The 14,125-nt window shown below is 35.8% G+C and overlaps 1 protein-coding gene across 3 annotated transcripts in view; it reads right to left on the bottom strand.

The window, feature by feature from the left end:
* RAB28 (RAB28, member RAS oncogene family) overlaps window positions 1-14,125 on the bottom strand; it is a 67,060-nt gene that overhangs the window by 34,773 nt on the left and 18,162 nt on the right. For all 3 annotated transcript variants that reach the window (XM_075709650.1, XM_075709649.1, XM_075709652.1), the window contains exon 4: window positions 10,461-10,590. In XM_075709650.1, coding sequence (XP_075565765.1) covers window positions 10,461-10,590 — 130 coding nt within the window. The remainder of the gene's footprint in view (window positions 1-10,460; window positions 10,591-14,125) is intronic.

The following is a 14,125-nucleotide window of genomic DNA, read 5'->3' as shown; positions in this document are numbered from 1 at the left end:
GCCTGTACGAGAATGGGAAGAGAAGCACCAGCACTACACTTTCCCATGAGACATAGCAGTGGCATCTCCAAATCAAAATACTTCAAGCTTTTCCAAAATGGTTTTGAGGGGGTACTGAGAAGTAGACTCCAAAATGCCACAATTTTCTATGTGGGCAGCAGAACATAAAAATATTTTTGAAACAGTTCAACTTAACAGCCTGACCAACAACTCCTATACACTGCTTTCTTCCTTCTGCATGCCTACAGCAAATGACTTTTCAAACTTCTGTAAAAGTGCAAAGTAAGTTTTTAGCAACTGAGGGTGTCTTTCTTTCCACAACATCAAAAGTGTACTACCTGTATAAATATATATTTTTTTTTACAGCCTTCATTTTAAATTATCTACCACAAAAAATGCTTAAGATTGCAAAATCCAGCATTTTAAAGTTAAAGTTGCCCTCAATATACATAATGATTATATCCCAGTATTTTTCAAAACCAAGCCCTTCTTAAGACATTTTACTATTCTGTGTGTTCCATTCAACTATTTAGTCTGTAGCTTTTTTTTTAATTCGTGTTCGCTTAGCATCTGAAACAAAAGAACAATGATCCTGATGGCAGTTTTCAAACAATATTATGTAGGAATGCTTAGGAATGAGTTCCCCAGTCAAAGTCAGAAAAAGGTAGTGTTACTCCTCTTTCTATATACATATTTCAAAACTTTTATGATTTCTACCATCCCATACTAGTATTATAGTAGTGTGATATATTCCTATTATCACACATAATTAAGTAAACATACTGGACAATACTTACCACAAAAGAAAGACTACATCGTATACATATATAAAAAAAGTAATCCAGAAGAATATTATAATCTAGAGGCTAGTCATGAAAACACCAGAGTAAACTTGGTGCAGCTCATCTGAAGTCACTATATGTGCTCTAAATTTACATCTATGTAAACAACCAAAATTTTTATCTTAAGGTCAGCAATTCCCTACACTGAACAAAAGAATGCAGCAAATGTGGTATGGCTCATTTTACAGTGGTAAAAATTTTTAAGTGTTAAAAATACTAATCTGGAGGAGATGCGATGGTTACTCCTTGTGTTCAGAGTATCAAAGGACAAATGGATGGAATGAAATTAAACCTTCTCACAACGTTCAGCAGAAGTTACATATTTACAATTCCCTTGTCATACTCACAAAATATACTGTTGTGTTGTTAAACAAGAGAGATAAAACTTTGAAAGCACTACTTCTGAAAAAAATTTGAGTTAAGCTAAAATATAACATGAAAATTTCATAGGGAACTCAGTATTTGTTAAATAGAAACTATGTACAATGCACATAAAGCCCTCCTCTTAAGACTTCATTTTAAATAAACAAACTAGATTTCTAATTTACCATTCATCATTGCTGTACTCCACCTCTTTAATCAACATGTTTCAGCAAATCTTAATTGATTTTTAACACTGATTTTTTTGGCACTACAGAATCTTAGATCTCTCCTTTGAAGACAACAAACATATTTTGAGGTTATCCTCCATATCATGAGGGCTGGAAGCACAGAGTGTACATAACACCACCACTGTCCACATTGAAACTACCTGGCTTATCTTGGTGAACTATTAAGATCAAACAAGTTTGATACTGGCTTAGTAGTCACTCCCCTCGTAACACCTGCAGTCTCACATTATAGACAAATAATGACATACCTTTTTTCAAATACCTTTTTTCCCTCAGAAAAACCTGACCTATAAAACAAACCAAAGTAGACAGCAGAAAGAAACTGCAGCTCATTCAGAACCTCATTAGGAGATACCATCTCAAATACTGGAACAATGAAGAATTCATAACCAGAGGTGCTAATGTCATGAAGGCATTAATATGCCTAAAGATCTCTCAAAAAAGCCACACATTTATCAGAGTGTACATGCTCCTATACTGAAATGGGCTTCATAAACTCAGAGTATCTCATTATATCAAGTGTATGGAGCTATAACTGTGGACTAAACTTGAAATAGTACCAGTAATTTCCACTGCTTCTCTTGCAAATCCCCAATAAATATGATAATGCCCTGACAATTATACAATTTTAAAATATACATACAATGCATTCCCCATAATTTTTCTTCTTTGTTCTTAAATCTGCATGGACATAGTTCATACTATACCACTAAGAGAGGCTGATTTGAACACTCTACTCATTTATTCATCTTCTATCGTATTTTGCTCCTAAGGGATCTGACAGCAAATTATTTTGAACAGGAGCAACATAGCATGATAATCCAACAGTATTATCTTAACTTTAATCTCTGTACGAAGTTCAAATTTTCTAAAATATTTTCAGGACAATGTTTCCGAATTGCATTTTTTATACTACAAACTCCTATTAATCATATTAATGGAGGTTATCCGTTATGATTACTCCCCATATTAGCATAGGCTATCCTTCATTCTCTAAATTGAGCTGAAATAACTACTGGTTACTTCCAATAAAAATCTTAAATTTTTATGGTTCACTGAAATAAATAGAAAAAGTTTAAGTTTTCCCTTCTGATTAGGAAGAAACGTCTCTTCCACACTTTCTGCCAGTACAAAGTAGTAAACATATTTAATTACTATATGCATTTCAGTTGAAATTGCAGTGTACACATAAAATACTGTACAACTGTTAATATATTTTATTAGTCTGACTCTGAAACTGTGAGGCATTACAAAAAGATTAGCTTACTGACTTATCTAGCTTTTAAATAGAAAAATAATGCTACAATAGCACTTGTCTTTTTCCCACTTTGTCCAAAATCCTGATACTAATGCTCTATTCACACTTGAAATTTGGTTATCCTCTCTCATCAACTTCCTTCAATAATAATATATGAGAATATATTTCCACGGTAGCAAATGGAGACATTCCTACAAATCAATGTGCTGCAGTGATACAGAAATAAAAGCTCATTTCACTGTAATGATGCTTCCAGACTTCCCTCAAGTCAGGTGGTTACTTGCAGTTAATGATCTGTGACATACCACACAAGTAGTCCTAAAAAGACTTATTATCCACTGCATGTGCAACAATATTTGCTTTATGGATGGCTAAATGAATGAAGACATTCAATGTAACTGTAAAAGTAAAATCAAAAGAAAACTTACAAGTAACATGTTTTCTTTGAGTAAAAGAGCTGTGAACATTTTCCATTAATACTTAACCTTTTGCTGGAGCAGTGCAACCGCATATAATGCTTGAATCTATAAAGCCCAAGAGCTGCTCAGGGTTAACACTGATTAACTGCCCCCAATCAAATGTTATAACTTTTAAAAATTTCAGAGCGCTTCACTCCACTAATGAAATCAAATTGCATTTATGTCATATGGCAAAGGTGGGAGCAGGACAACTTGCAAAGAAAAGAAATTCTGTCCCATCTTAAAAACAGGTATATTTTTCAATCCAATCAAACAGACATGAAATTGACTGTTTTAAAACTACGTATTTTATGCTGCACTGACTTGCATTAATATACTAATAGAAAAGAATAGCAAATTAATTTAAAATAAGCTACAATCCAACATTACAATATCTCCCATGACTCTCAGACTGTGCAGACATTCACACATTTTCTGTTTATAATTTTTTTCATTTACTAGACTCAGCTTTTGTCCACCATATGTCCACCGTAGATTAACTATTCCCCTAGGTACAATTAAGGGCTTTCCATTTGTTGTAAGAAGACCTAAGTATGAAGGACGCAGCCAGAAAAAACATTTCTACCTAAACCAAAAACAGAAGCACATTCAGCCTGGACTATGGTTTATGCAGCATCTTTTTTATTAGACGTATGTCTACATTGCTAAATAAACTACAGACAAAATCCATGGAAACAGTAAGAGATCTCTCAGCATTTCATTTGTGTATTATTATAAATATAGGATACACATACTGTTCTAACCTTTGTATTTAAACGGTTTACTTCTACTTCCATTTTGCAATGACATCCTTAAAGATTTTTCTGAATTTAAGCGTAACTGTTAGTGAATGAGAATATATTACTTTCTGGCACTTCTGTCACACTGACGTTTGAGTTCCAACTACACTAACAATATTCTACCAGGGCCTTGAACTTGGTCTTAGCTCTTGGTTGGTCTTAGCAGGAAAACTTATGTGCGCAAATAAAAAACTGAAGTGCAGCCTCAAGATTTTAAGTGCAGGAAGAAGAAACCAAGTTATTCACACTCAACTAAAACAAAAAAGCATAACATAAGAACAGTCTATCAGTTGGACTAGCTCATGACTAGCCTCACTTTCTTGTTAAAGCACCATATGATCCAAATGAGAAAACATTAATTTCAGCAAACAGTTTGTACAATGTCTAATCTGTCCTGGTTCAAATGGATGCAAATTCATTGATTTTCATAGAATTACACCTGCTTCTATCAGGGTTCTGTCTAGCTGTACAAATCTCAAACTCAGACAAGCGGTATAACAGTAATAGATCTTCTGTGGGCAAGATGTATATATTGTTCAGCTTCAACCCTCTACTGAATCTCATACTGCAGCAGAACACAAATCAAAAAGCGAGCTCACTACTAGCTAATCCCATCTGTGTTGAACATCAGAAACTGGTCTTAAGACAGGCAGGGCAGAAAGTTATGATCATGATCATTAATTATCTTTTGAGCGGGATGACAGAAAAGATTTCCCCTTTCTACTCTATTCTTTTTTTTGTTAGTACTCTGGCACAGGCCACTTGGCTTTTGAGAGACACCATCAAAATCTATTATACATGCTCCAGTAATGGCTGCAGCACTGGAAGAAAGTCCACAAGTCTAAAACTCTGCCTTTAACCAGGTGATTTAGCAGCTGCTGTGTCCACTATGACTTCCCATCCAAGAGATCATTTTATGAAGGATTCTGAAAGAAGGGTCCAAGTAAAACATGGGCTGATTTGCAACCAGGTGTAACAGATACATTTATCACAGCAGATTACACGGACATTAGGGCCAGAATGGAGTACATATGCCCAGATCCTTGTGACCTATCCTGCGAAGTGTCTTCCCTTCTCAGCCAATGGAGTATGTCTAAGTAAATACTACACAACAGCAATAAACCTTCCTTCTTTTGTTCTGTATAATTATCTGTGAGCTCAGCTACTTTCTAAAGAACCACACCTGAGGCTCAGGCTCCATTTATGTATCTCTGTGTGGCATATATCACAGTTTAGTAGACTTGCCCACATGGCAATTTAACAGACATAATTAAATACATCACTTCGGCAGTCATGGCAGCCAGCACCTTTAATATTACACCAAATATGATTTAGGATCAAAATCTCGCAAGACAGATGCTTTCTCAGACAAGCAAGGTCACTCAAAAATGTGTATGCTTCTAGATGGCTCCCATCCCTAAAGTAATACAGAGCACATTCAGACACTAGGCTGGAAATATATTATTATGGTGAATAAAAGATCATTTTCACCTGTGATTTTCCCTTTCATTAATTTAAGTTTCTTGTTAAAAATGATTTTTAAAAAGTTACCCAACCATTGAAACAAACAAATCCATAAGACCGCAATTTTCTATTAATCTTATGAGTTTGTTGAGACAAACATTCTATACATATTTTAAAACAGGGTAGCATTCTACATTTATTCAAATGAGTTGGTAAATTGACCGTAGCACAGGACAAGGTTTTCTTTTTAAGGGAGTCTCTACATGTAAGTGATTTACCCTCCAATCCCAGCAGCATGTGTGAGGCTCAGGTGACTGGACCTGCTGTCAGGCATACAGGAACTTTAGTTTAATCAGGCCTAAGACTCAAAAGAAGAGAGGTCTTTGCATTTGCTGCTCAACCCTTGTCTTAATTACAGGTGAAGGACCTAACAAGTGCAAGTCCACAGGAAACAAGAACAGAAAATAGCTGGGGGAGGTTGGGAGGGACAGGAGAATGAATGTATAGTTCTGAATTTTAATAAGCCAGAGTCTCAAAATGAGTATTAATGAAGAAATTTTCTGAGTACCACTGGGGAGACTAAGTGTATAAGGCAGTAACAGAGTCCAAAAGCAGCCTGGGTATGTCCTGTTACCAGCCAGATTCACATTAGTACATAGTACACCAAACATTCATTTGTATCTGGGCTGAAAAATGTTTCTTTCTCAGCTCAGATAAGATAGGTAAAAACATTTTATGTTGTATGTAAATGCAAGTTAAAGGGTACACTAAAATGTAACCTTTAAACTTCACAATGTAACAGCATACCACTTCCTGTTCAGAGATAGCACTCCAAGATCAATTAATCATGGCTAAGACGAACAAATGGTCAACATTCTTAATTAGTGTTGATGCATTCTCCTCTGTGCCCTCATCTGTCATGAAGACTGTTTAAAAATCTGAGTTATTAGTCTTTATTGAGGAGTGGATCTGGTTAATATCTCTAAGAATAGAAATCATTCATCCATCCACTATACACTGGTACCTGATAATTCCTACCCCCTATATAAGCTACAGATAACCACCGCCCTAAGACCATCTTGGTAGCTATAAATCAAAATGAGTGTAGCTCCCATGCAACCTGGGTTAATTTTTGTTTACAATATATCCACTGAAAATGTTGGTAAGACACTTGAGGAGTCTGCTTATAGATTAGTGCAGAGGAAAATACATAAAGTAGTCAAGGTAGAAAGGAAAGAAACACATTAGTCATACAAAACACAGTAAAACCTCTCTAATTCACACTAATGACTAGAAGACCCATTGCGATTACTGAACTTGGTCAATACCAAATTTAAGCAAAGATCCTAAATGCACAAAACAGAATTCATTCACTTGATAGTTTAATTTATACTATACAATGTAAGTCAAAGTATTTGACAGCAACATATCTACAAAAGTTTTAAATTACTGCATTGAAACTCAAAAGCATTTGTTAATCTTAACAATAAGGTTTACTCCCTTATTTCTGGTGCAAATGAAGTGGTATTAGCAACACAGAAATAAGCACACTTCAGATATACTTTGTATTAAATAAGATTAAAATACCACAAAGTAAGTTACAAGGAAAGTAAAATTTAAGATTCAATGCCAACTGTAAATTTTAGGATTATTAAGATTTTATAACTTACAATTAATATAAAAAGAAAAATTCTACATTAAATTTTACAATTCTTTTTGTTGTTTACCAAGGACACAGACAAAAATCTATGGAAAGACAGAGAAGTAACTGATAATCGGACATAAGTGCAGAAAGCAGGTCTGGGCAAGATCTTGATTCAAATCAGTTTCCTACTCTCTCTGACCAAATGTGTACGTCAGGCTATGGAAAAAAATACATGGGAAGGAAGAAAGAATGAAAAATAAAACTAAGCACCTAGGAGGAAGGCAGTCACCTTAAATAAATCACTGCTTTCACAAAGGAAGACCGCATCTCTGAAGCTCTTGTTCTGCCAATTATTTTTAATAAATTAGTGGGCAACCACAGTCCTTCATTTTAGCTAGTCCTGAAGAAAAAAAGAAAAAACGGGGCGGGGGGGGCGGGGAGGTCGGTCCAGAATTTAGGAGATCTCAATTCATACTACTCTATTATTTTCAAATTAATTTCTGATGGATGAGAGACTGGAGACTGATTGGAATTTTGTATGTAGAAATTACAATTGGTGGAATACTGAAGAAATTCCTGCAAACTTAACACGTTTAACAGAATGACTACAAATTGATACAACAAAACACTAATAAATCATGCAGTTTTACAGACAATTTAACAGCTAGTACACAATTATGCACCACATACTGCTACACCTGAAGTAATTAGCTTTCAATGACAAAATTACCCAAGGATATTATTTTCATCTAATAGAATTCATGTGTACAGTTTTCTATATTTCATTGTGAAGGAAAATATTTTCCATTGTTTTCTTGCAAGCTTTTTTTTTTTAAACTATGGCTTTATTGCTGTTTCTGAAGCACTTCAGCAGAGATCCCAAGTGTATTTACCCCAAAATGGAAAAATGTGCATTTCTTTCAGACAGTGAAAATGTGCAAATGAGAGCCTAAGCCCAAGCTAAGTATACTTAAAAGAGCAGCACTAAATTTAAAACAAGGTTTCAAAATGGATGGTTTCAGCTGGGCTTCCAAATTCATATCTAGGTATCTAAATACTGGCCCAATGCTTTCCAGTTGCTATGAATAAAAATAACTGCGTTCTTGGCAATCTTTTAAAACTTTTATCACAAAGAAAGTTAAGTGTTAGAATAACTTGCCTGTGGATACAGATGTTTCTAGTCTTTAAGTGAGCATACCTGGATATTTTCCTAAAAGACATGTACAGCTCAACAACAAAAAAGACAGAAACTACTGACTGAAAGTATTTCTCCTGTATGATGCGTGAGGTCAAATAAGTTCATCAAATCATCAAATGGCTTTTCTTGCCATTAAACCTATTATTGCTCTTGCATTGTGTACGAGTGTCTTATGACTTACTGAGGAAAGAAGTTGAGCTGTTCTGAACACAGTGATTGTGATTCCACCTGAAGAACTTGTTAGTAGTGGCAGCTTTATCCTTTCATAATATGCAAGAGTCAACACCATGCTTCTGTATAAACACTTACCTTGTTCTCTATTTATGTAACAATAGAGGCCTGACTACAGTTACCTCTCACAGGTCATTACAGTACTGTGGTGGAAGGTCTCCTAGTTATTATTCTCCTGTTACAGAATTCAGCAAATCAATACACTTCTAAAAGCTTAATTTTTATAATGCTGAAATAAAGCAAAAAAATGACCTCTGTAAACTGCACCCTCTGCATGCTCAACATGTGCAACAACAACAAACATCCTTAAGATCACATGAAAGCAATAGTTTGCTTTTTTCTTTATACACAGCTTCTGAAGGAGAATGAGGTAGCAAGCACAGTGTTCCTTCAGCTGCTATTTTCATAAAATTAAAGGCCTTTCACTAGTCAGTGTCAGCCTTTATCTGGAAACTCACCTACGAAACCATATTCTATTTGCAGATGCTCCCAAGGAAATACTTGGATTTTAAAGAATTGCAGGCATGTATATGAGAAAAATATATATACTTAAGGTATATAACAGAAATAAAACTCCTTCAAATGGAAACCAGTGTCTGATTTTCTACCTCTGTGGTGTCACTGCAGCAAAAGAACATCATTTATCCCATGTTACAGTGTATCTTACTGTAAATACTTCATAAGATTTGCAGAACTCCAGCTAGGAAGTCCAATTTTGGGGCAAAATATAAATCAGTGAAAAACATTTTTCATTTGAATTTCAACAGAATCTGTATTATTGACTCTGGTCTGCTAGAGTACAACACTGTCTATGTTATACTTTCAGAAGTGCTATTTATATATTGTAACTCTAAGAGCTTCTCTGTTTTCTTCCCAGAAAATAAGTAGTCTTTCATAATTAATATCATCAAATGTTACAGCATCACAGTAGCAACACTACAGTTAATGGTTCTGAAGGGAAGTGTTGTCTCTACATTGTTTTCAAATGCTTTTAAACAATATTAACTTGCTGGATGAGGTCTTTTTTCCAGGTTTGTTCAGGATACAGACATTGCGACATGGACACAAATTACTTGGATAGTCAACAAAAATCAAATCTGGTTTTTGCTGTTCAAAAAAACATATTTACAGTGTTAAAAAAAAAAAAATCTGTATTTGTTTCCACCACTGTTTCTAAAATTGCTTTATGTTGCTTTTATCATCTTCAGTAGTAAAAGGGTAAGACTGCCAGGATCAAGATCTCAGATATGCTAATAAGGACATTTCTGTAAGATTTCTTAGCTGGAAATGGGGGAATTTGGAATCCACCTAATTAGGAAACTAACTAGGTGATGGCTATTTAAAGTGGCATATTTTGGTGGTCAGAAGAAAACCATTACATCACACTTACACGATCAAAAAGAGGACAGGTTAAAAAATCCCAGAACAACAGGAAATATGCATGTACAAAACTACAGATAGCATGCAAAAAAAGCCTAATAAGCAACTCATAAATATTATGCCTAGTGTGTAGTGCAGTTATTCTAAATAATATATACCAGTACTTAATTTAGCAGTCTCTTGACATACAGAACCATGAAATATACTGTTATTAAATCCAGGAATGCTTCCCAGTTCTCCATTCTAGGTACATGTCATGTCTATATTCTGAAGCCCTATCAAATTCAAACATGGGTGAGAAATCTCTCTCTGCTCCTGTGTGCCGCTCTCCAAGTAAAGAAGACACAGGCAGAGAGGCTGTAGGCTAGGCAAAGCATGATGCAGCAAGTCCCTCAACCTAACTGCTGAGAACCAGAGTCCTGAGGTACACCCAAATATGTCATCTGTACACAGCAACAACACACAAGACAGTATTTAGTTTCATTTTACTAAAAATATATGCCCTGCGCCATTTCTTCGATAGAGCACAACATCCGAAGTATTTCAATTAATATTTAAGTATGAATAACTTACTCTTATTTCCAACCAAGGCCACAAGTGGCTGTGTTTCTGATTCTTCATTCACTTTTTTTACCACATTATACCAGTCTTCTAAATTTTCAAAGCTCTGGCCGTTGGTAATATCATAAACCAAGAGAATACCCTAAATAAAAAGATGTATTTTAAATGTTACAGGTTGTAAAAATATTTTAACATGGTAAAATTTGCATCAGTCTAAATTATTATTATTATTATCATAAAATAGAGCATTAACAAATAATGGCATTGTATCTTTTGAGGAATAATTAAAGGAATTATAAGCTTCTGTAATAAACACATTTTATTACAATATTTCTCCTACATTCCATATGTTCCAAATTCAGATGCTAACTGAACTACAAGGACAGAAAAAAAATGGTAACTCGTTAAAGACCACAATTAGTTACGTTAGAAATATTCCAAACTGCATATGCTTTATGAAAAACCCAAAAAGCACTAATAGTAAGATAAAAATCACACTGTAGAAGGGCTTTCATTTTAGCTAATACTATTTGTAGTTTCACTGTTCCCTTTTTGGAAGAAATTAAAAATAAAAGCAGTTAAACCGTACATTTCTGCATATTGCCTGACTGTCGCGTCTCTGCTCTCCTTTAGGGAGAAAGGCCAGATCCCTTCCTTCACTGCTGTAAAAGACAAGCAAGAAGTACTGGCAAGCTTTAAACTTCCAAAGGAGAAATTAAAAATGTGGTCAGAAGTCAAAAAGAAGGGAGTCCCATATATTTCAGAGGTTTTGGGCCAGGCTACAAGCAACAAATACTCAAAACAGACATTACTGAGGCTTCTTCAGAGCTAATATCCAATATTATAAAGCACATCCTATTAACAGCCCAAATGCCCACCTTCTCCCCTCCATAATTCTAAGGTCAGACCTCACAAATCACTCTCCCCTCAATTATTGAGTCTTCTGCCCCTACTTTCCACTACACCCTAATAAAGTAAGTATCACGTAAATGAGGAATAAAGTCAGAATTGGTTTCTGTTGCACTTGTTCTCATGGAGTTCACATCTGGAAAAAAAATCCCTGCAACTGCACACTGTACCACACATGAAATTTTCATAAATATTCTAAAAAAACAATACAATGCATACAAAATCAGCTGGTTCAATGACCCACTGTCAACAGAAAAGATTTTTCAAGTCAGGTTTTTCAGGCATTCGTCTGGGCCCAGCTTTACTTGATAGTTTCATGAGGAGTGTCTTAGATCACAAAATAGAGTGCACACTTATTAAATTAATTTCACAGATGACAACAAACTGGTGGAGACTGCAAGATTATTTGAGAATTTAGTTTATATGATGAGAAACAATCAAAAAATAATAGGATGCAATTCAATAAGTGCCATGACAAGTTCAAAGGAAGCAATAATCAACTGCACAATAGGAAACATCTGGCTTTGTAGCAGGTTCTATACAATAAGATCAAGGGGTTATAGTAGACCAGAGTTGAATATATCAAGCTTATTTTGTAGCAAAAAGGCAAATATCACACTGGCATGAAACATTCCAGGTGAAATAATGCATCCAGCTTTGGACACTGAATGTCAAGAAAAGAGTAGACTAGACGAGACCAGTAACAGTATCAGAGGTTTAGAAACCATGACTGACATCAGAAAATTGAAAAAAAACAGACTGTTTCAACAAACACAAGACTGATGGCAGGCATGATAATGCTGCTAAAAGTTTCAAGAGAAGGTAACAGGACTTCTCTTTTTATATGCTCTTAATACATAGTTTGCAGATGACACTAAATTGGGAGGACCAGCCAATATGCCTGAGGGCAGGGCTACCATTCAGAGGTATGTAGACACACTCAAGGAATGGGCAAACAGGAACATTTCAACATGCAACAAGGACAAATGCAAAGCCCTGCAGCTGGGGAGGAATAAACAATGCAGGCTGGGGGGGACTGACTGGCTGGGGAACAACTGAAAATGACCTGCGGGTCTTGGTAGACAGCAAGCCAAATATGAGCCAGCAATGTTCCCTGGCAGCAAGGATGGTCTATGGACTGTATTAGCAGAGGCACAGCCACTAGACCAAGGGATATTCTGTTCTACTCAGCACTTGTTAGATCATATTTAAAGTAATACATCTAGTCTTAGGTCCCTCAAAGACATCAATAAACTGGAGTAAGTTCAGCAGAGGGCCACCAAGATGATCAGAGGCTGGAGCACTTGTCCTATGATGAAAAGCTGAGGGAACTAGAATTCTCCAGCATGGAGAGGAGGTGGTCCTGGCAGGACCTAAAAGCAGCCTCCCCATACCCATAAGGAAGCTATGAAGGAGATGGAGCCAGGCTCTTCACAGTAGTGCAGGGCAGGAGGATGAAACACAATGGACATAAGTTGAAACAAGAGAAATTAAAACTAGATATAAGGAAAAGCTTTTTCACCATGAGGAGAATCAAGCAGTGGAATAGGTTGCCCAAAGAGGTTGCTCAGTCTCCATCCTTAGATATTTACAAGGAGCTGGATAAAGCCTTGAGCAACCTAGTCCCATCTCACAGTTGACCATACTTTGAGCAGGAGGTTTGACTAGAGACCTGCTGAGATCCCCTCCACCCTGAACTTTCTTACAATTCTGTGATCAATATGACATGTATCAATGTGTTTAACTTACAGCAAGAAGATTATAGCAAGGGTACCTACTAGGAAAAAAAACATGTAGACAATAAAAATAGGGAAGCTCTGAAGTACATCACCTTCAGGGACAGCAGAGTCACCAACACTGGAGGATTTTTGAAGGTTTATAAAAATGAAATCAACATTATACAGGTATAGCTTTGGAGGAGGGCAACAAATCCAATTGAGATCCCTTCAATTCCCATTTCCCTACAACAGCAATACAAATCTACCTCTTCTCCTTCGATGCCATCAACTCCTTGGCAAAATGAGTTGTTCCTTATATACATATGGCTGCTATTAATTTTCTAGGAACAGCTTTCACCAGTTCCTTCAAGGAAATTAAGAATTATGACACCCATCTTTTCCCTTGCTATCTTTCCTCCTTTACTTTACTAATCAAATCTAGTATTAAACATCCACTTCCCTCTTCCAACTTTTGCACAATTTATTCCTTAATATCTTGCATTTCAGTTAACTCCTCCTGACTATTTTTATAACTACCCAAATGCCTGTGCATGTTATGTATTTGTCTTTCATAATTTAAGACTTGCTCTAGGAAGCACATACTGATGTTATGCTCAGTGGAAAAGAAGAAACTCAAGCTGAAGGATGGGTATTGTAAAGGTTTTAAAAAAAAAAAAAAAACCAAACCACAGACATAAGGCTGAAAGTTGTAAATGAAAAAGTGCACATGGCATGATTCTTTCACCAGGGGTCAAATTTTCTTGCCAGCTTTCAGAAAAGCAGAGCAGACTATCTAAACCATCTTCAGCACTGAAGAGTTTAATCAGAGTTAGATGTAAGACAAAGTGAATAGAATCTGAGCATTTAAGGTTGGTCAACTCTGTTTCTAACTAATTCTTCATCAAAATGCTACTCTGCTACACATCCTCTAGTCAACTGCAGCCTACCTACACCTTTGGAAGAAAGAGTATTCACAGTGGATTTACTGTGAAAGAAATCATTGAACAAAGTTTGCAACTAGAGCTCACCTAACTTCCTTTTGGTCCCCTT

Source organism: Pelecanus crispus, chromosome 4 (genome assembly GCF_030463565.1).
Source record: "Pelecanus crispus isolate bPelCri1 chromosome 4, bPelCri1.pri, whole genome shotgun sequence".
Taxonomy (NCBI): domain Eukaryota; kingdom Metazoa; phylum Chordata; class Aves; order Pelecaniformes; family Pelecanidae; genus Pelecanus; species Pelecanus crispus.
This window is presented reverse-complemented; position numbering and strand designations above follow the sequence as displayed.